This window comes from Stigmatopora nigra, chromosome 17, assembly GCF_051989575.1.
Source record: "Stigmatopora nigra isolate UIUO_SnigA chromosome 17, RoL_Snig_1.1, whole genome shotgun sequence".
NCBI lineage: Eukaryota > Metazoa > Chordata > Actinopteri > Syngnathiformes > Syngnathidae > Stigmatopora > Stigmatopora nigra.
Window position 1 is genome coordinate 3,726,512 of NC_135524.1, and position 24,677 is coordinate 3,751,188.

Consider the following 24,677-nt stretch of genomic DNA (forward strand, 5'->3'; position numbering starts at 1 on the left):
TTCTTTCTCATAACGACTAATACTTTAATCCAAAACAACCCTAAGAAGATTTGAAGAAATCTTCAAAATTGATACAGGGATTCTTTGAATTTATAGTTCAAGAAAAATGTCAAGTGGCACAATTCTGCACACCCTGCCTCGTTGAGTCCATTGATGGGGGTATTTTGAATGGGCCGGTGTGAGTGCTCACAATAGGACTCCTACTGTGCCTGCTTAATAATGTGTGACGGTGTATGTATAAAGGCATCACCGACAGTTCAAGCCCTGGCTACATGACAAGAAACGCTCCATGATGTCGAATTAGTTGTTTTATTCCCGGTTTGAAGCTGCTACAAAAGCCGGAATGGCTCCGTCCTGGTCTGGGTAGCGCATAACAACACTTTGCTGGGAGGGGGGTGGAGGGGTAGTGCTGCTGCTGCTGCTGCTTTAAAAAAAAAAGAAAAGGGGGAGCCGTGACATGGGAAGTCGGTTGCAGCTGCGGAACCATTTGTATCAAGGCAGCAGTTGGATCCGAGTCAGTACCAGCGGCACCCCTGCGGACAGCAGCCGCGCTCCACCTGCGCCTGCAGCGACTTGTCCACCTGCCGTTGCCGGAAAAGAGGCGTCCTCCGTGGCGGGACGTCGCCGTCATGCACGGCGCTAACTTTGAGGACACGTTCGGATACATCTTCCAGACACGGTGTCCGCGACCCGACTCCCTCTAGTCATGCTACTTCCTCCAGGCTTCCCCCTCCTCCAAAGCCACCTCCTTCTCCTCCTCATCCTCATCCTCATCCTCAGCAGCAGCAGCAGCATCATCCGCAGCATCCCGCGGGCAGCCACGCGAACGCCCCCCGCTATGAAACAGCCATGAGCAGCTGCAGATACAACGGCGGAGTCATGCGGCCGCTCAGCCACTTGAGCTCGTCCCGCAGGAACGTGCACGAGTTCGATTCCGAGTCGCAGCCCCTGCAGCCCCTCTCGGCCGCGGACGCCTCGGACGCCTCGGCCCCCTCCAAGCAGGAGAACCGCTCCGCCACGCTCATGCCGTACGGATCCGGGGACGGAGGCGGAGGCTGTGGACACAGTGGAGGGAAATCGGGAAAGAAGAAGAACCAGAACATTGGGGAGAAGCTTGGCCACAGGAGGGCCTTGTTTGAGAAGAGGAAGCGGCTCAGCGACTACGCTTTAATCTTTGGGATGTTTGGGATCGTTGTTATGGTTATAGAGACGGAACTCTCCTGGGGAGCTTATGGAAAGGTGAGTGGGATTAAATGTACGCAACTTTTTCAGGCCTTCAAAAAGTACACGGTCAGAGTGTGTTCTGTCCCGTTGTTGTGAACGCCTCAAATGCAAAGCGGAGTTGACCCAAAAGCAGGAAGCAGAGACTGAAAAGGGAATGCGGATGCACAAATGTAAGGTTTAACACAAAAAAAACAACCCTACAAACTTAAGACTGGGAAAAATTGAACAAACTTAATAAGGGAAAGATGTACACTGACAAAATGCAAGCATAACCAAGACAGAAAAATACGGGGTTTAACTACACAGACAGGGTTTGATGACAACAACAAACGGCGGGGTCACACAAGGGAAGGAGAGCGAGAAAAGACAGCAGGTGAAATAATCACGGATAGCACACACACAAGGGAAAAACACACGACAAACAAAACATGACACCCGCAAGGTACATTTATCCCTGAATGCCTGCATATTGGAAACAGTAACTGTTCATTCACTTTGCAAATTTGGATCAAATTATTATTATTATTTTTAACATAATGGTTCCCAAGCAATATCTTTGATGGCCATTACTGTAACCAAAGACTGCAACTAATCCGCTACCATTGTGATTTATCCACTTGTGTAACATAACAGTGTGAAATTTTATGCCACAATGTTGTCGTTGGTTTTAGTGTTGTCGCTCTCTTCCAGGAGTCGCTGTATTCATTAGCTCTAAAATGCCTGATAAGCCTTTCTACAATCATTCTCCTGGGACTGATTATCATCTACCATGCACGAGAGATCCAGGTAATGAAACACACCTTGTATCTGGGTCGTTTTTATCCACTGTTTCAGATGTTAATGTGACTTAAGGGGATAGACATTTAAATAGGATCATATAATTGACCCCTAAAAAAAAGACTATTTAGTACGTCTGCCTCACTGTTCTGAAAACTAAGGTTCAATCCCTTCAAATGCCTATGTGAAGTTTTAATTGTATCCCTGGGCTTGTGTGGGTTTCCTTTGGGTACTCCCACATCCCAAAAACATGCAGGGAACACTCAAAATTGTCCTTAAGTATTATAAGTTTAAGATAGTATAGTTGTTGGAGTCCTTGGCCCCTGTGATTGGCTGGTAACTAATTTAGGAGATGGTGACAGCAGTTGGAAAAACACATTAAGTAAGATTCAAGAAGTTCTGGTGTTCAGTGTATGAATAAGGACAGTTGGCCACAAATAACCCTCCGTCCCACCACCTTGATGCACCCCCCAGACTTGGAGAGTTTAATGACCTTGCTCAGAAATAGTGCTGCAACAGTTCATCTTAAGCCATAGCACTTGCATCTTTGTTGACCAGCCACAAAATCAATAACGATACATGCATCCGGAGTGCGTGTTGCTTTCACATATGCAAAACTTCTCCATTTTAATTCACAAAAGAATGTTGAAGTTATGCATGGGCTTCATTTAAGTAACATCCATTTAAATGGTAAGCTGATGGAGACACAGCAGCTTAAAAATGTCAGAAGCATGCAAAATTAATCGAGGTAAACAGTACCAATCCTGGATCCTCACTTTATCCTTGATAAGATTTAATGGGCTTTTTGACTTGCAAAGTTAAGGTAAATTTGTATTGCATAATCTGACTCATGTCAATTGTACGCAAACTGAGATAAAAACTGTTAATAAGGTTATAAAAATACTAAATGACCTTCACCGTGACTACTAAGCACATAAAATTCATATATATTTTTACAGTTTTACCTTCAAATAGGGAATACTGTAAATTATAAAAAGAAAAATATTTAGTTGGCAAAATGTAAAAACAAATTAAATATCATTTAAAATGTATTTGTACTACTAATGTATTTGATGACTGCCCATATAGTATATAGTATAATTTTTTCCCTTTTTGAGCCAATTTTCCTATCTTTACTTCAATATAGTCTGTCACATAGTAAGTCAGCACTATGAAATGTTTCCCTCAGCTCTCTCATCCACTTAAAAGCGATTCACCTGTCAGCCTCAGTAAATATTACTCTCGTTCCACTCGTTTATCTAGTTCCTAACAACGTGAAATGTTTTTGCTAGGCCAAAAAGGTCACGTCAGACAGCGATGGATGCTGCCTACCTGCTGTCATGGGAATTAGTTGGGGAAATATCTTCCAAGCTCAGGTAGCCTCAAAAGCCTTGCATATTAAGGCAAAAAAAGAAGACAAGGGTGCCCTAGATTGGTCTCAACTTCTCCAATGGCTTTCATGTCAAATCCTTCTTTCCCCAATGCTGATGTTGTGCCTATTTTTAGTCCTCCTTGAAGTGTTAGGAGATGATCAAGTTGCCTTGATGCCGCTTGTTGACATGTGGCGAGCTGCCAGAGGAATTTTTAGACTTTTAACTTTCCCTGCGATTGCTGCGTTGGCAGGCGGCGACTTAGCGTACAAATGGAGACGGCGTTGCGTCTCCCCCGACTTTGATTTGTCATTGTCACCGCGTGAACGTCATCCTGCTTTCAGATGGTCAGCGGGTTCACCTTCCTACCCGCCGGGGGGGAGGAAACTGGTAGTGGAGTTATTCATTTTCTTGTCAAAAGGTTTCTATTTTTGCCGTATATCTTCAGATTAATAATATTGTCATTCTTTGTCAGGATAGTTCTGCTGACTTTCCTAAATGTGGACTAACGTGAAACTCAATGGGGGCTGTTTTGTTTCATAAGTGCATTTAAAATTTGCATTGTAGGCGAGTGAGGACAAATTTCTCCTTCTAAAACAAATTACTTTTGCTAGGAACAAGAAATAAACGCAACAAAAAACTCGTATTAGGTCATTTTAAAAAGATAAATAATAATTCTTTTAAAAAGGGCCTTTTCATTGAGGACGACAACATTTTTTATTTCAGAGATTAAATTTCACGGGCCATACAAAATGACCCGGCGGGCCAAAACAGGCCCCCCGAACCATAGGTTAGACACCTGATATGCCAAACTATAACAACTCCCAAAACCATTCCTTTTCCCTAAAATGATATTGATTATTAAAGTCAGCTTTGTTGCATCAACACATTTTTAACCCACTCATTGCCATTGCACACACAAAAAAACATCCAATTGATAAAAAGCCATAGGCCAATTGAATTGAGTTAAAAAGAAGGGGTATACCCAAATAAAAGCGCAGTTTTGGCATGAACACGAGCCTGGTTTTGACGTGTTCATTTTAGGAAGTCACTGTATGCTGACCTCAATGCTTTCTCCGAATGCGCAAGCTTTTGGAGCAGACAAACTTCTCTGCCTCCCGACCAGAACCCAAGGATTATTTATTGATGGCGTCCTCTAAAACGTGCTCTGTGTGGCAATGCGAACATGTGGGCCATTCCAGTTCACTAAGTATGTATATGTGCATCTTGGCTGCCACGATAAAACCAAGAGAGATTTATTCAGGTGCTTACTTTGCTTGATTAAAAATACTTTATTTGCATGCGTGAAACCTGATTTCAAAACACGGAGGGAAGGAAATGAAGGGGGGAGCGTGCGGCAGCCTGCAGATTTACACCGCAAAGTGGCCCCTTAGTGGCTGGCGTTGATATCATAAATAAAGCATTGCATTAATGTCTAATTGGGCCAAACCTCTCAACTTTGTTCGCTAATGAAATTGAGTGATTTCATTCTACATGGCAAGATTTATGTTTACCACTCGACATTTTACAGATTAAATATTGAGCTGGGCTTCATTAGTTAGTTTATTGAGCATGTTTTTTGCTAACTAACATATCTAGTAGAACAAGTGAACTGAGAGTAAGGGTATGTCTGAAAGACTAATGTAACTAAATCCAGATTTTTTTTTAGACCTTTATCCGACATGGTGGAAAAGTGGTTGGGGTGTTGGCCTTGCAGTTTTGAGATCGAGGGTTCAATCCTGGCTTTGGACCTCCTTTTGTGGATTTTTTTGTGGGTTTTCTTTGGGTATTCCCACATCTCAAAAACATAAACACTCTAAATTGCCCCAAAGTATGAGGATGATGGGTTGTCCGTCTTCTGTGATTGGCTAGCCACCAATTCAGGTTGTCCCCTGCTGGGATAGACTCCAGCACCACCCATGTGAGGATAAGCAGTACAGAAAATGAAGGAATGTTGTCAATGAGTTATGAAGGTAAAGTTTGGCACAAAATGAAAGAATGAATTCATTTTGGTGGCCTGAAAGAGCAGCTCAGATTGTCTTTTTAGAACATAAATCTCACAAAGACAAATTCGTCCATCCAGCAATTTCCATAAGATTAAATGTAGGCTGCCTCCTTAAATATAAATCAAGTAGTTGTGTGGCTTTTGCCCGATTCTTTCTGTGTCACTCAGCAGTCTTTTTAGGATTTGTGTTGTGTAGTTCATAGGATTACCCCACCCGCGTCTCGGGTGAGTGGACGCGCTCATTACCTACGCGTGTCCACTCTTTTCTCGGATTAACTTGGAGGTGAAGGTGATTGGATCCAATTGTGTGTCACAAAAGAGCCTGAGCGAGTGTCTGTGTGAAGCTAATTGGGTAATACCACGTGGTTGACACAGAGAAAATATCGTTAAATAATTTGTATCCTAATATTTATGTACAAGTAGTATTCAAATCATCAAAACTCTGGTGTTTCCATTTTTTGGATTAGTCAAGTATTTTTAACCTTGTTATTGACTTGCTTTCACCACTGTTTTTGCCAAATATATTTTAAATGTGTATTTATTGACCGGTCTAATCAGCATTGGAGTACCTGTAAATGAGACTTTATGCTAAATGTGCTCCATTCAATGATTTGTCAATGCAATTCATCAATTCTGCGCTCATTCTGGCTTAATAATAACATTTTAAATTCCTTCTCCTGCTCATGTTAATGAGTTTTGCACCAGCGAGAAATAACAGGGAAAAGTGAATTATTTTGTTGACGTATGCAGTTTCTTCAATTTAAAAAAAAAAAACCCAAAACATGAATAAGTGATTTCTCAAAGCTTCCTACTGTTTCCACAAGGTTCCATTAGACTTTAATAGAAAATGGTTACCAAGTCACTCACTGCTGTGTATTGTGTTCTTAGTATAAAAATTGATGACCTACCTGTTGCCATGTGTTCCACAAACAGGGTGGCCTTGCACTTCTAGAACTGTACGGGGTGTTCCAACCTATCCAAATTCACTTGAGCCCTGGTCCATTTTGACTTTTCCTGATAGGCAAACAAGGAATTAAAAACTAAAATGTATATATGTATATATATGTATGTATATATATATATATATCTATGTATATATATATATGTATATATATGTATGTATGTATATATATATATATATATATATATATATATATATATATATATATATATATATATATATATATATATATATATATATATATATATATATATATATATATATATATATATATATATATATATATATATATATATATATATATATATATATATATATATATATATATATATATATATATATATATATATATATATATATATATATATATATATATATATATATATGTATATATATGTATGTATATATATGTATGTATATATATGTATTTATGTATATATATATATATTTTTGTATTTAATTTTCATCTCTATAGTTTTAGTATATATTTATTTTTAATCTCTATAGCTTCAGTATCAGATACCACACATTGGTGAGCCAAAAAAATTATAACAGTGTAACACTATTAATCCTAAATTTGCAGTAACGGGAAAAATGGAACTTCTGAATGACAAATAATCAAAGATGCGGTTCAATGAGGTCATTGAGCTCTTGCAAAAACTGCAACTTGCCTTGAGAGGGTAAACCACTTTGTAAAACTTCTAAAATGTTCAATATTCCTAGTGAGAGAAGATAGACGGAGGAGAGAATATATTATCTTGCCAGATCAGAAATTGGCCTCATTTATTTTGGTGTGTCTTTGATTCCATGCGTTATTGCCTTGTATACACCTGTGTGTCATAACCGTTGTTCTAGCGTTGCCGTTGAATACTTGATGCTCAGTGCTCAAGGGCCCCGGAGGATTGGATTTCAGGTCAGCCATTAGCTTAATTGCTTTCAGCCACCATGTAGGCTCTCCTTCTCAAACCGGGGTCTAAATGTTTAATTACATTGTTTTGAGGTAACAAGCTTTGTAAATGCTTCACACAGGGACGGGCATGTTGTTTAAAATGTAAAATAAAACGCAGCTTGAGACACGTAGAAAACAACGCATTTAGTCCGTGTCAAGTGAGTGAGTAAGAGGCGGGACGCGGGAGGGGCCGGGGGAGGTTAGATCGGTCGCCGTTTGGGTGTCTGCGAGTGTCTACATTACAGCGGGCAGGTTAGGGTTACACACTTCCCTGACAGATGTCTGCTTGTCAAAAGAGCTCGGTGTCACTCCGCTGATATGAACAACGGCCACTGAAAAATTAATTGGCGCGTCATCGTGTGTTTAGGGGAAACGGATTGCGGCTTTTAAATAATTATAGATGAGTCGGGAAGCCTTTTGTAGGGGAGGCTTTTTTTGGTTGAATCATGTATAGCGACGTATAAGTCAAATCAGGTGATGACTTTGAGCGGATTTTTCATTTCCCCCTCATTTTCTTTTGTCCTTGGCTTGGAAATGATGAAAGCAAGCGTCCAATTTCACTCTGAGACCATTCAGCGATTACATTTGATGTTTTACTGCGAAATTTACAATCTAGGTCACTGATCCCATTAGGCCTCCAGAACTGTTTTCACCTCCATAATGAGAAATCTCAAATTAAACTAAATGGAAAGTTGCTGGCTCGGTTCCTGACTTGAGCTTACAGCGAACGTTCCATATGATGGATATTACTGGAGTTGCATAGTCGACATTACTGTTATGACCTCTTTTCAACACATTTGATGTTTGATTATAATGTAAGTCATGCTGCGTAACTCAAAAACAGTTCTAGTTTGTTTGTGTGGGGCTAACTTGGCTGGCCCAAGGCCTAGAATTGGAAATGAGCAAAAAGCTTGGTACAGCGCCTGAGTTTCATGACCTGTCTTTGAACTATGCTTAATTGCAATGTCCCTGTCAAATAAATGCAGGAACTACAATAGAAGCCTGCGGCATAACTCAGGGACTCTGCTTGATTTGCTCGGATTTAAATAGAAAACAAACGTGCATGATTTAAAAAGGGGGATCTTTTTTTTTGGGTGTTGCATTTTTCATGACTTGGATTAGTCATTATTTGTGTGTAGCAGAATTTTTAAGAGACTTTTGACAGGGGAATTATGTTAAACTACAAGTAAAAGAGCATGACTGGATGTTTGGTCGCTGGGCTTTTGGTCGCTGGGCTTTTGGTCGCTGGGCTTTTGGTCGCCGGTCTTTTGGTCGCCGGTCTTGTATGCAAGTCTCAATGTAAAATTTCTACCTTATGCAACAAAAGTGTAAAGTCTCTCACCTCTCCTGCAATTGTCGCTGCATGACAAGTATTTTAATCCTCACTGATGCATCACACATTGAATTTTAGAATGCTATGTTCCCGTTCCATCTTGAGAGCAACAAGATGTACTATTGAGATCGCTATAAAATGACATTACTTCTAATGTGACAGCCCAAATACCTCAAATAACAATAGGTTACCACATAGGAGATTTGTCAGAATACAAAAAAACCCCTTAGAATCTAATGTTTACATTCCCAAACCACACTGGATTCAACCCATGCTTGTTTTTTCCCAAAGAAATCGCCCCGTATGTTTGCTGACAGATATATTTTGTGTAATAACTGCTGACAGCTGATTCTGACAGCAAGAACATCCAAGCAGAGGAGTGCTTATTGGCATCTCTGAAAGGCTGGGGAAATCTATTTGACAAATGTAGTTGTAGCCAGCGCCGTTTCATAGACTTATCTCCAGTACGACGAGGTTTAGATAGTGTATAAAATGCGATAAAAGCCAACCGTGATCGCACCGCCGCCATTAGTTCGGGGTGAATGCGCCGGGTCTTCGTCGATAGCTGTAAATTGCACTGAAAATGATGAAGAGTGGATAGATAGGAGGGTGGGCCACGGTGGGTGTTTGTAGGAGTGATGAAGGGTGTTAAATTACAGGCACATTCAGGTCCCCGGAGGGATGACTTCACTGGTGGTCATTGGCACCCTCCATTCGGAGGAGAGCGTTTAATGTGGCGGCAGCAGATGTTTGCGTCGGTGCAACTCGATGAAAACGCTGACTGCACGCTCCTAATGTTGCACCTTTCTCTGCTCTTGTTTTATTCAAAGCGTTCAAGTAGTGAGAGAATTTGCAGAAGGGAAAGGAAAGCCAAAAGGTGCTGCTGGCATTGGAATGCACGTGCCTGCTTCTTTTTTTTGGGCATTTGGTGCCAAGGACACTTAGTCAAATGGCTTGCATTATTTTTATAGGAATGTCAAAAACAAGGAGGTGGTCTGGATTTGATGGATGTTTTTGTTTTTTTTAAAGCTTTTAATGCACAAATTAGTATTATTTCAACTCATTGGGGGTGATTGACTGCATTAAATGGCCAATAGATTTTGAGTAGCTGTCTTAGTTGTTAATTTCTTGGCTTTTTTTTAGCTGTCAGTTTGTTTCTGCTTAAATATATGATGTATTTTTGATATCCTTATACTGCCAGATGATTTTGTTTCTTGTAGTTCTTAAAAACATTCACTACATTTACCAGTTAAGTAGTCATATTTCACTGCCAATCCCAAAGTGAATTAAGCTATTATTGGCACTCAATCATAAGCATTCACAACCAGAATATCAAACATATAATATAAATACCCCCTTTTTCTTTAAACAGTTCATTTACACCCCAAAAAGCATTTTTCAAGATTTTTTTTCTCCTCCTGCTTTTCCCAATCGAACGAACGTTGGCTTGTCGTTTTATTGGTTTGCAGATCGTCAAAATGAAATGCTGCGCGCTGTTTTATTGATCCACAAATAGGCACGGAATTCCTTGGCGAAGGGCTTTTTGATTCCCATTCGTTGTAAAACATTAGTGTTCTTTTTCATTAATTTATACACACTTGTCGATACAAAATCAATATGTAATTTATTCAGCTAAGTTAGACTTCTGGGATCTGGAGGAAATTTCTCATTTAGATCTTGTCCACCAAAGGTATCAGGTTTTTAAAGCAGGTCCACCGAGAACAGACTCGAAAAAAATCAATGGTCTCCATCACAACGTCTTGGGCCAAAACCGAAATAAGCGTCTTTGAGTAATGTGTGGTGAGAAATGTACTTTAATGACCTCAGGCCATTAGTGGCATATTGTTTAGAGACTTTAATGATTTCCCGTTGCCCGTTGTGTCAAAATGATGAAAAGCTTGGCCTCTCTGCCAACAGTTATTCATGGTGGACAACGCAGCTGACGACTGGAGGATAGCCATGACGTATGAGCGCATCTTCTTCATCTGCCTGGAAATCCTGGTGTGCGCCATCCACCCCATCCCAGGAAACTACACCTTCACCTGGAACGCCCGTCTGGCCTTCACCTACGTGCCATCCCAGACGGACGCCGATGTGGACATTATATTGTCCATCCCCATGTTCCTGAGGCTGTACCTCATCGCCCGAGTCATGCTGTTACACAGCAAGCTCTTCACAGACGCCTCATCTCGAAGTATCGGGGCGCTCAATAAGATCAATTTCAACACACGCTTCGTCATGAAGACACTCATGACCATTTGTCCTGGGACGGTGCTATTGGTCTTCACTATCTCGCTATGGATCATCGCGGCGTGGACCGTGAGAGCTTGTGAGAGGTCTGTTTTTTATTTATTTTTTATTTTTCTTCCTCCTCTCCTCACGCTATGCTGAGCCTCTCCACATTAAACATGGATAAGGCATAAAAATACCTTACCTCCATGTATCCAGGAGCTCAATTAGCAGTATTTCAGGCTGTTCAATTGAAAAGGTCAAGTGCAATGTGTTCTGGGTAGTTAGTTCTTTATAAAAACTCCTAATTTGGGTGTATCCAAATTGTAGCATCAGGTTTTTAATGATGAAAATATCATTGAACATGGTGATGCTTAAATTCAGCTGATGGTGTATTACACTACTCGTAAATTTGTTAAAATCACTGGAGGAACGTTAAAGTTCAGGATTTGGTTTTAATTAAATAAACGTGCTGTAAAAATAGAATCCATTGCGATTATTCCAGCATTTGCCAGTCGGAATTTCCTAACTTTATTGCTTGCTGTCTATGGGCATTTATTAAGGAAAAAAAGCATGGACATAGTAATAGTACTATTGCATCCTATATTTATTACAGGTACCACGACGACCAAGAGACAAACAGCAATTTTCTTGGAGCCATGTGGCTGATCTCCATCACCTTCCTCACAATTGGATATGGAGATATGGTTCCAAATACATATTGCGGGAAAGGAGTCTGCCTCCTGACTGGCATTATGGTGAGTACATACATCATATCCTTACTTTAAGATAATCAAACTTGAAGAAAACATGGAATTGCTTTTCACTCCTTTCTGTGGGAAATGTTGTCCATTTATTCTGAACTGTGAGGTCAGAGCGAGGGCCTGTTCCGCAGCCTCTGTTCTTGTTCACTCCAAAGCTGTTTGGTGATTTAAGTTCTTTCACAGTAAGCTCGACCAAGCATGCTTTTATGGATCTTGCTTTAGGCAGTGGAGAGCCCAAATGTCACATCCCCAAAACCTCTCCCTTTCTTCCTAGGCTGACTTTGCTGAATATGCTCAAAAAAAACAAACCTTTTTCAATTTAACCGCTTCTGTAGTAATTTCAATAGTATCCTGGACCTTTGTATTTAACATTTCAAACATTTTCTACTTCAACTTTAATTCTGTCAATGACCTATTATTACTATATATTGCTACTTGATCTTGTACTACTATCACACACTACTCCATCTTTTAAAAACTGTACTACATTCACTACTACTATCATCTAGCAAATCCATTGCTACATCAACTAAAAGTATGGCTACATCTCTTACTGCTATTAATACTATTACATTTATTTCTCCAACCACTACACCTCCTACTACAGCTATACCTATATTACAACCCCATGTACATGATATGAAAATAAAAACTGTATGGACTACTAGATGTACTATTGCAGTAAATGCACACCAAAATGTATTACCACCCCTATTAAAATATTTAGTACACAGACTCAATTATTGCTCTCCCACTACATCAACCGACTCACGCAATTGCAGTTAGTATTGCACACACTGCATGTACATACAGTACATATACTTATATATGTACACCTAATACTAGATTTATTACAAATAGTGCTGTATACTCCACATATGCTCCATTTTGTTCCAGAAAATTACAATTTAGATTGTACAAAATGATTTTTGAACTAAAAACACAGAACATTTTGATTTAAAAAATTACAATTATTGATTTAAAGGGGAAAAAAATCAGGAAATTTCATTTAAATGACTTTATCGCCAGTAGGCATCCAGTCTGTTTGAAACTGGATGTCTAGCAGCGAATGACATGGCAATTTACTGCTTATTTTTCAGGGTGCAGGGTGCACTGCTCTGGTGGTGGCTGTGGTAGCGAAGAAGTTGGAGTTAACCAAAGCTGAAAAGCACGTTCACAATTTCATGATGGACACCCAGCTTACCAAAAGAGTGAGTCATCCCTCCCCCTTGCAAACGAAGCTCCAGACTTGGTTGTGATTTTCACTCAAGCGTGGCTTTTCCCCCTTATCCTCCCAGGTGAAAAATACAGCTGCGAATGTTCTCAGGGAGACGTGGCTCATCTACAAGAACACCAAACTGGTGCGCAAGATGGACCATGCTAGAGTCAGGAAGCACCAGAGGAAATTCCTCCAAGCCATTCATCAGTAGGTGCTTCCCACACACTCCGCCGTCACTTTTCCATCCAACCACACCCGAATCCTGAATTGTTTGACACCTGTAGCAAAGCAAATGAGCTCTCACATGTACGTGGAATTTGTTCCACATCTTGACTGGCTTTCATTTTCACAGCTAAGGAGCTGATCTGGTTTCGCGGGGTCTCTACACGGCCAGTGCTAGACTATGCAAAACGGATGAATATATGTAAATCACTCTCCGCGCCACGTTAGATAAAGTGAGTCTTGTAATCCATTTATATGATAAGCAGTGTTGGGGAAGTCAGCATAAAATCCACAAAAAGGCTTTTTCTTCAAAAACATTGTCGTCTTGTGGATGTGAGTTGGTTGCCGCGGATATGGAAAAACAAGTCATTTTTCCCCAAAGTATCGATTTGTGCAGGGCTGTCATTCTTAATGCTTAGAGTTCAATGCCAGGCTGACCTGGACGTTTACTTTTTATGCTTTTTCCAATGGGCTCGTTCATACTCTTACCTGGCAGCCGCTCTTTCGGCCCGAGCCTCCGAGGACAGACCAAGTGCGCTGCGACTCCACTAAAATATCGATCGTAGCCTCACCTTGCGTGTGTTTTTCTACACTGACACAAAGGATTCTTTCGGCGGCAATCAGCGCAGTGCTTTGTTAGAGTTAAGGTGACTGAGTGTGCTCTTATTTAGTTGTGAACCACGACATCTGCTGCTCTTTTGTGTGTTTGGTTGTTCTTTATACAGTGGTCCCCCCGGGTTAGGACGTCCCTACCTAGGTTTTTTCACCTTTTAAAAGTGGGACAGGACGTTTTTTCGTCCCCATTGTTATGACATTTTTTCTAGGAATTTCTCTCACGGTAAAAACGTTCTAAAATTAAAACATGGCGGTCAGTATGTGTCACGAAGATGATGGTCTGCTAGTGATTGGCGTACAGTATTTTCTCCAAAATAGACAGGGCGCCGTATAATACATTGCGCCTTATATATGAAAAAAAAATTAAAATGTTTCATTCATTGAGGGTGCGCCTTGTAGTTGGGAAAATACTGGTCTGCTATTGGTTGGTGTCACTGCATCACTAATTTGCTGGTCTGTCTCTAAAATGGCTTTTTATGTGTGAATCTCACGTTCTTAGTTCCAACTTTAATTCCACAACTATAACTACAATTTCTATTGCCCGCCATACAACGATTTTGCCTCACGCCTAACTCGGGGGTCCAATGTAGTTTTAATGTCTCTAAATGGGCTTTTGTCTGTGACCTCCATTTGACACATTATGCTTTTTAGACCGGTTGCGAGACAAAATGTCTGCGGCTGCTGCCGCAACCCGCATTTTGCGCCGCGTGTTCGGTTTACGGTCACCTCCAAGGTGTCATTGAGTATTCAGGGTTTGAAGCGTTGATGTGATGGTGACATGCATATTACCTCTTGTGGGTCCCCTCCAGCTAAGGCTAAATCTATAAAGGAAGGAGATTAGAAGGAAAGATCTGTTGGTGTTGTGTGAAGCATCCTTTTGAAATTGTCACATGCCGTAGGTGGATGCCACGCTCATATCGGGATGAATGTGGGATGGAAATAGCCATCAGCGAGCGGATCAAAGTGGTGGGTTAGGAAAGATTCAGACGGATTGTACGCTGCATTCGGAGAGTTTTCATGTTGTAATTGTACCTGACAAGTACACCATTCTTGTTGTTATAGGTCCGGCAGCTGCTTAGAACATTTTGGGATGCGTGTAATTTTTTATAACGGTAGGATTCCCGATTTATTAGAAAACATGTAAATTGCTGTACTTAATATAATGCTTGTTTGAATACAAATTTTCAAATATCGGCACACATTGAAACTAGAATGACTGAGATTTTTATTTAACACTATTATTTTTTTTTTTATAATGGATAGGCAAATAGTGTGCATATTGTAATAACATAGTGAGTTGGTAAGATGTTAAGAAAGGAAAAAAAACTGAAATCAATTTGGTATTTGTACCCAAAATTAGTTCAGAAATAAAAAAAACTGTCAATCCTTAAACAACAGTGTTAATAAATATCTAGCAATAATCTTACCACACTGGGAACAGTAAGGACGTCATCTAGATGAAGTACTGGTGGATAAAGGGTAAAAAATAACAGTTTCAAGCAGTGCAATGAGTACTTAAAACCAAAAAGTGCGGAAGGATTTTGGAATACTTTGAGAATGCTCTGTGTAACATGTTGTGCGGCAATGTGAAACATCAAATCGCACCACTGTGACTCGTCCTCCCTGATGGCGGTAAAGGATGCGAGGTGCTAACAGCTGTAGGGCCGTTAACGCTTTGAGGCACCGTCTGTCTGTTTGGCCAAGCGTGAGCGTCCTGACGTCAGCAGAGAGGTTGTTTTTGTTGCTTCGATGTGTGTATATATGTGTGTGGAGATGGGGGGTGGGTTGGCTGCAGTGGAGAGAGCAAAGCGCAGCAGCAAACAAGTAAGACTGCAGCGAGATAACATTGTGGTTACTGGAGCAATAAGTCAAGACGGTGGAGATGAGGTTTGCGCAGCAGCCAGACTCGAGAGCAGTGGTGTCAAACGTGCAACCCGTGGGCCGGAAGGGGCTCGCTAGTTGGGCGGGTTTGTTCTGCCTGATGGGTACTTTGTAGCTGATTTGTACTGTACCAATAGAATGGATTTATTTTTGAAAAAACTGACATTTGTGAGTTGTTTGGGCTATTTCCTATCCACAATCACATTCGTTGATTTGCCCCAGCGCCTTCAATGGGAGCCAATGAGTTGATAAGGAAGCTTAAAATGGTGCAAAACCAACATGAAGTAACCTAGAAATAGCCAGAAATCAGTAGGAACCAATAAATGAACAAGAAGCTTCCTAGAAAGTCCTTCAAAACAGTAGAAAAGGATCTAAAATGAAAAAAAGTGACACAAAATGCACTCATTGCTATTACCGAAAATAGATGTCTAATTCCTATTAAACTGGCTATGGATGCTTATCTTTAGTTCATTCGGTCATTCAGCAAAAATTAACTGGTTGGACTGAGTTTGACACCCCTTGCTTGAGAGCAACCAATTATTTTACCATCTGAATATGTCTATATGATGTTGCAATAATTCATTTGTCTACTTCATGTTTCCTTTTTTTTCCTGTTTGTCTACACTCAATGCAATAGAGCTCGAAAGTAAGTGTTCGCCTCCCATTTAGATTCAGACCTGTTGTGTGCATGCAACCGAGAGCTTGTCCTCCAACTAAATAGTGTGATTTCAACAAAAAAAAATAACACGCCCTCATTTGATAAGTGAAATTCATCCCATAGGTTTTTTTTTTTTTTGCTTTTTGTTTGTGATAACACATGTTGTGTTGCAATCAAACTGATTTTATAGAGATTTGCGTAGTGCAAACAACATACTCGGCAAGTGAATTTCAATTATCAGTGATGGAGGGTGTTCTTTCCATTTTTTTGCATGGGTGTGATGAAAATTTGATCTTTAATCAGAAAGATACTGATTAAACTCCAATCAACTGTGCTTTCATGTACCAAAGGATGACGACTAGAGCTCTATAGTTAGCCATTTCAACTCTCTCTATCGTTTTTTTGAACTGTTTTGTCAGTCGGATCAGGGCTCGGGGTCATCTTTCGGTGTGTGGAACCATTGTTTGGCCTGCTCCTACATTTGCAGCCTCCATTTTTCTCTCTTTCTCTGTTAGACGACACAGTCGAAAATATGGGAGCTGCCATGCATTTTGGCATTTTTTTAAGGAGAAAATGTAGTGGCTGCGCAGCAAATCATTTGGAAGGAAACATATCAAATGTCAGGCACGGTGTTATGACCAGCATGATTCATATATCTTTGGCTATAATACAGTCATTCATAATATTCAGACTTGTAAATATTACATTTTTTCATCAGGGTTTTGGAGCAATAATTCTCTTTTTTCATTAGTCATAAAAAAAACGTACTCTTTTGTTACTTCACTTTTTATTTGTTGCGAAATTAGCATAAAAACACTATGTGGAACTTGGTAATTGGTCAGCAGCACCAAAAAAAGCTATTTTATTTTTATTTGCATGAATATTAAGCATGCAAAATGACAAAGTGTTCATCTTTTATCTATAAAACTCCCAGTAACCTTAGAAAAAAATATTTTTAACATTATGTGGTCCCCAAACAGTTTTTTTCCACAGATTGATTATCATTTAAAGACATTTTGACATCCCCTTATTTTTAAATGAAATAACCTAATTTAATCCGACTTCTCTCTTTCAGTAGCTAATGTATGCATCATTTTAATCAGACAAAAGTTCTTTTTAAAGGTTACATTATTGAAATGCACAATTTTGAACACAAAGACTTTTGTTCATTCAAAACATACATATGTAAACCCCTTTTTTTTAACACCTTAGTGTTAAACTATTACGTCTATATCAATCCAGCCTCTCCTACAGTATATCCGAGCTATACCCTTTATGACACCATCCCTCCCCGTCCCCAAGGTTAACAAGGAAGTCAAGCTCAGTGTCTTTTAGCCACGACATACACGCAAGGGAGAATCTAACCCGAGAGGAAGGTCAGGTCAAAACCATCATTTGCCCATCCCTATGTGACAAATACTATAAAACTGTCAGCTCAGATAAAAGTACACCAACGTCCGACTCGTCCGTTTACGCTCTGACAAAATAATGAAGAGGGTCAACGATAAAAGGCTAAATAAATAGGAATAACGGACGTGACATCCTTTTGTCGCCCAGCGCTCCTGATGAATAACAAGCAGATTTAGAGAGGCCCTTCCTATGCACAAGCGTCCGTGACGGCTGATTGATCGAGGGTTGGGGGGGTTCAGGGGGGTTTTAGGACATAGGGAATAAAGCCAGGCCATGGCGGTCTACCGCCGATACCCTCATTGACCTTTTCACCGCTATCGGTCATCTGGCAGAGTCCTAATTTAAATGAAGCACATATTTGATCGGTCAACAAGATGAGAAATGTCAGATTTTTGGGGAATTGGACTCGTGGTAAGGGGGGTTTTACCTATTAGGAATAGTTCTTTTGTGGCCCTCTCTGGCGCCTTCTGCCTGTCTGCAAGACAAAGACGCTTCTCAAGCAATTGGAAGAGAACAAGCATCAGCACATTTAGTTCCCTTGTGGTCAGGCGGGGGCTTCCATTTGCATAACCAAATGATCCCATAAGTGCATTAAATCCATCTTGGGCTTTGCCGAGGAGGGGTTCTTTAAAAAAAAAAAAAAAAAAAGCAGACATGGTCCAAAAGACACAGCTGTTTTACTTAAGGTCAAGGGGAGGAGAAGAGCTCATTAAATAAGACAGGTGAATTGTTAAGTGGGGTTTAGTTTTAGGGCAGATTTGCAGGACTTTTTGGGGATAAATAACATTAAATGGACGTTATGTTCAACCAAAACCACTTTAAGATTTGGATAAAAAATTCTTGAGAATAGAATTGATTTAACCCGTAAGTCAAGTTTTGACATTTAAAAAATAATAGTAAAAGTATTTTATTATAATTGTGCTAAATTTAAATTACACTGTTTTGAAGCCAGCCTTCACATGCACTTTTTTTTAATATTGCAGGGTTTAAAAACGCGATTGACTTCAATTATGTTCGGCGGAGAAAGTAGAGTTAAAGTGCACAACAAATTTAATGCAGATTGCGTTTTAAAAATAAAGGCTCCAATAGTTGAAGTCATTTAGTACTTAAAGAAATTCAATATGCATTGACTTGTATATTAACCTAGCAGAATTTTCAGGCTAGAAGCCGCTATCTTTTATTCCCACCTGCAGTTAAAAATCCATTGCACATTTAACAGGCCGGTGAGCATTATGTCTTTTGTAGCTTTGGCAAAAGTATTCCTCCATTCATTTCACAAGCGGGGGTGCTGGAGCCAGCCAGTAACAAGCATTAGGCGGACTTACATCTTGAATTGTATTGAGATACAATATTTAATTAAAAAGGATCTATAATCCTTTTTATAGTACATGGAAATGCACATATATCATCTGTGTATTACAAAATAGCATCTATTTAAACTTTTTAATGCACTCTAATTAATATTACACAGACATCAAAACATCACCTACTGTCTATTTTATAGTTTAAATCATAACAAAGACTTGAAAATGATTGCCTAAGCTTTTGGTTTGCAGGTTCAGTCTTTTCTTAAAGGTTAGTCAAAACCTTTTAGTATGAAAATGTGCAAAACTAATTTCACAAATGTAAAGGACTTATATCATCTTGGTCAAGTGGCAATTGGACCTCTGCCATATTAAAATACACTACTGATTCAATTGGACTCCACTTCAAACAGGAGCTGCCGTCCTGTTGGCGTTAATGAAGTGAGTGTAGAGTAAGGGTGTCAAACGTACGCCCCGTGGGCCAGAAGTGGCCCACTATGGGTCTGATCCAGGCCAAGGGATAACTTTGTAGTTCATTCAGAATCGAATGCTTTCATTTTTTTTTTAAGGGGGCACAATTTCCATAAAAACTCAATTTAGTGAATTGTACTTTGCTCAATTTCCTCACCGCAATCACATACGTTTTTTTTTTGTGCCCTGCAATCAAAACATTAACAAGGAATCATAAAATGGAGCAAAACCAACAGAAAGTAACCTGAAAATGCCCGAAAATCAGCCAAAAACGCCCTTAAAATGCCCAGAAATCATCCAAAAAATCCCTTTAAATGCCCCCAAATCAATAGAAAATAATCCAACATTTCACACAAGTCCCTAAAAATGACAAAAAATTGTGATGCAAAATAAACCAATTGCTTGCCATTATCAAAAATATATGTCCAATTCAATAAAACAGCCCACAATCTTTTCAGTACCATTAACATTTTTTAGCCAAATATAAACTGCTCCGGCCAAATGAGATCTTTTTGCCATGACCCACAAACTTGTCAAGATTAAGGCTCTTTTTTTCCACTTGCATGCAGCTCCAACCAAACAGATCAAACCCCTTGCATTCGCTCTCTCGACACATACACACCCTTGTGCATGTCCTGGGACCGTGCTGCGTGTGTACAGTATGCCCTGTGTGTGCACAAAGCTAACCCCAAACCCCCCCTAATGATAGCAGCTTTCATTTACTGGCCTCTGGATGGTCTTGTGTTCAGATTGAGAAGTGTTAAAATGGAGCAACGCAAGCTGAATGACCAAGCAAACTCTCTAGTGGACCTTGCCAAGGTAAGCTATACGGACGATAACAGTTCTCTGCTGCATTGCACACCAGGAAAGACTTTATGTGTGTGTGTGTGTGTGTGTGGGTGTGTGTGGGTGTGTGTTGCTATGACGCATGCCGCCTCGCTCTTCAACCAAAGTCTACAGGTGTCAAATGAACAGACAGGTGTTTCACATTTGGGTCTTTTTTGGTTGTCCGCATTCACTCTATGGTATTTTTTTCCCACGATGTTTTATGGCTAGACTTTCATGACTGGAGTTTTGTGTGAATGTGTGTGTACTCTGATTTTTTTTGGGAGGAATTACAAAGCTTTGTCTTCAAGTGGGATAGTGAATAGAACCTTTAAGATGCAAGTGTCAAACTCGAGGATGGAGGGCCAAACGCGGTCTGCGTGTTGTTTTGAGTGGTGTGCATTTAGTTGGTGTGTCTTTGATTTAATTAGAGGATACTTAGTTTTTAGCCCTTTTTTAAATTAAACACGTTAAAAAATAATTTAAATGAAGAATTATAAAATAATATTAACATTTTTCGCCATCTTTTTTTCCAAATAAAAAATAAAATAAGTCAAATAAAACGATGAGTTAGTTTTAGATATATTTTTTCTTTCTAAAAGCTCTGAAAAGAGTGGTGTTCCACATGGGAGAAATCCACTTTAAAGTCTTTCTTTTCAGCGCTGGCTAATGTTTTTTTTCTCCCCCTCTAGACACATTCTCACTCTTCTTGTCAGCAGATTCTGCTTTGTTTTTATCCGATTCTTAATCCTTTTGGGGGTCACTGCTGACATGTTTAGCAACATTTGCTCCCTAAAGCATGCAGCACCAATTTCTTTTTAAATACTGTCAAAAACATTTGCTTTACATATATATACATATATACTATATATGTATATATGTATGTATATATGTATGTATGTATATATGTAAGTATGTATATATGTATGTATATATGTAAGTATGTATATATGTATATATCGATGTATATATGCATATATGGATGTATATATGTATATATGTATGTATATATGTATATATATATGTATATATGTATGTATATATGTATATATGTATATATGTATGTATATATGTATATATGTATACATGTATGTATATATGTATACATGTATGTATATATGTATACATGTATGTATATATGTATACATGTATGTATATATGTATACATGTATGTATATATGTATACATGTATGTATATATGTATACATGTATGTATATATGTATACATGTATGTATATATGTATACATGTATGTATATATGTATACATGTATGTATATATGTATACATGTATGTATATATGTATACATGTATGTATATATGTATACATGTATGTATATATGTATACATGTATGTATATATGTATACATGTATGTATATATGTATACATGTATGTATATATGTATGTATATATGTATAAATGTATTGATATTATTATATTATATTAAATTATTATTATAATTTTTAATTTTTAAAGTTATTTTACTTTTTGGAGACACCGATTTCAAAAGATGACTCTCTCTCTCTCTCTCTCTCTCTCTCTCTCTCTCTCTCTCTCTCTCTCTCTCTCTCTCTCTCTCTCTCTCTCTATTAAACTTCCTCAGCCAGAGCATTTTTATGGAATGGTTCATGAACAGATGCACCTGACTAACCCCAAAGTAGGCTGTAAAAGTCAGCGACACCTTTTTTTGTCAACCCAAGGTCAAATGAGCTAATGTACTCAAACATGAGTACCCACCCACCCGCTCATATCACACAAGCCCACCCCAGTGGCCTGTGTCTTTCCCGGCAAATATGCCGCCCGCTTTTGGGAAAGTATACAGTAGCTGTAAAGATAAGTGATGCCCTGCTGTTATTGAATGTGCCTTCAACCATATTGGACGTGCTGTTCTGCTTTTAACCTTAACTCCTGTTTGGATACAGTCTGTTAGTTCTTATTACTTTTGGCTTTGCAGCTTTTTATTAGGATTTGTCGATCAGCTATTAACATGTCGTGGTGTTGAGATTATTTTTATTGAGCTTCTAGTCAATTTCATCACAGAAAATAACATCCAAAGCCTGGCAAATTAAGTCAAAATGTTCATATTTTATAGAAAAGGGGAATGTAGGGGAACTGAAAGTCATATTTTAGTCATTTTGTATTTATTTTGTGTATTGTTTAAATGTTTGGATCTATAGCAGCTAAAGCCGCATTTTCTCTCCCCCGTCCCAGACTCAGAACATCATGTACGACATGGTGTCCGACTTGAACGAGCGAGGAGAGGACATGGAGAAGCGGATCGCTCTGTTGGAGACCAAGTTGGAGACTCTGTTGAGCAACCTGCAGGCCCTTCCTGCTCTCATCAGCCAGGTCATCAGCCAGCAACACAGAGACTTCCTGGAAGTGCAACTCCAGCCTTGCGACAAAACCAGCCCCGAACGCTCGCACTCGGCGTCCCGGCGGCGGTCCTCGTCCACGGCGCCGCCCACCTCCTCCGAGAGCAGCTAGGGTCCGAAGGGAAGACCTCCATTGAAGACTTTTGCCATCATATGGCCAAGATGCATTTATCTTAAAGCCTTATGGCTTCAATAAGTATTATCCAGAATTCTGATGACAGAATCCAAAATAGAGGATAAACTACACGCAGTTTATTTTTTAGTTTTTGCTTTATATTACGTACATCGGTGTTGGCATGACGCTTCTCCCGGTTAAGGCCTGTCAGCGGGTGGGAAACTACTGCACTAAAATAGTGCTTCTAAACTGAAACATGAGCGGGATGGTGGGGAATTTGGGGTTTTCAGATGGATGGGTCTGAAGAGATGGAAGACAAATGCAAATAAGTATTTTTTTTTTGTAGATTACAAACAGCATCATCAGTCAGACGGTGGAACAACTTAAGGAGTTTTGGGGATAACTGCTCTCAGGGGATACCCACGCTTCATAAAATACAGTTGTGTTCAAAGGTATTTGACTAAAATAACATTCAGGGATGCAGAAAAAAGGCAAAACTCTTGACCAAAAGTGAGGAAAATAATTTATTTTTATTTATTTTTTGTTGCCTGGATCATTTTTTTGGACTTTGCCAAGTATGTTCTGCTTATATTAGCGAGCATACTTCAACAAATTTGAACTTTATTTATATAGCCTATTATTATAAGGTCTAATCAGAACAGATGCCATATGTGTGCACATATTGTACACACACTCGCATTTCATACTTTTTTGCTATTCACACAAATACGCATTTTAGGGGAAAATAGAAAGTGAATTAAAAATAAGAGGAGCTTCAGTTTGTCAATAGTAAAAAAAAAGTGCATTGCTGCTCTCAAGTGGCATCTGTAGGAAATTACAAACCTTTTAGCATAGATGGCAATTATATATACTATATACTTCCAAATTCTTGCTGTTTTTTTGCGGGGTACAACTCTATCCAGGTAATAGTCTTGGAAATACTATGAGAAGGGAAGACATTTTTTAAAAGAAGGATAACAATATAATTCAAATATCAATTTATCCATTTATTTTAATTAATTCATATCGCCTATTTTGTTATAAATCACTAATAATACATTTTTCAATGCTTTATCTAAGACCTGATTTTTTTTCAATTTTGAAAATGACCTTGTTTTGTGTTTACCACCAAATTATAGCCATAATTAACATTTCACCATACAGTAAATGGCTGACAACTTAATGAGAAAAAAAAGTGACAACTGAAGGTAAAATGTCTGTCCAAAGAGTTACCAGCAAATAAGCAAAATATTAAAAAGAACAAGTCCAGTTGTATAATGAGAAGCCATAATTGATTTACTCATAATCATACATCATGCAAACAATACCCCACCCCACCCAACAACAAAAAAACAAACTTGCACATTAGAGGTATCAATATTTGAATATTAGCATGTTCCTGAGTAAATATTTTATTAAATAACACCCAAGAAACTAGTGCAATGTATTTGGGTTCTATTCTAGATTGATTTTTTTTAAGGACTGTATACAACAACAACAAAAAACTTTTAGGAATATGGCACAATACTGCAAATTAAATTGCTGATACACATACCAATAATTTAGGGTCAATTTTTCTTTTGTTGCGATTTAAATCAGCAATGCTGCCCAAATTTTATTGTAGTGTGGATTATGTACATTGTTTTTTTTTCCACAATCTCTGTTTATTTATTGCAAATATTACAAGTTTATTCACAAGTGAATTTGGACGTAAAATGGAACAATAACTCTTTAATATACACTAAAAAAAATCATCAATCGGGCCTTAGTAAAGTTCATGCTCAAATTTTCAATGTTTGTGTCCCGCTATCAGTACAACTTTAAATGTTTCTAAATCAGTAGCTGCACTTCTTTTTAATAATCAATGCACTTGAATAATGACGGATGTTTGGTGATGCATTCTGATTGAAGAAGACTTCAAGTAAAGGTGGTTAAATGGAGGCAATATATACAGTACAGATGTCACAAACT

The 24,677-nt window shown here is 38.9% G+C and overlaps 1 protein-coding gene across 1 annotated transcript; it reads left to right on the forward strand.

The window, feature by feature from the left end:
- Positions 1-457: 457 nt before the first annotated feature.
- On the forward strand, positions 458-24,044 carry kcnn2 (potassium calcium-activated channel subfamily N member 2). The gene is given in 10 exon segments (XM_077737261.1): positions 458-494; positions 497-1,239; positions 1,915-2,010; positions 10,537-10,955; positions 11,465-11,606; positions 12,713-12,823; positions 12,911-13,038; positions 16,187-16,195; positions 20,142-20,211; positions 22,428-24,044. Coding segments are annotated over 10 exon segments (2,031 nt in total). The 3' UTR covers positions 22,704-24,044.
- Positions 24,045-24,677: the final 633 nt, after the last annotated feature.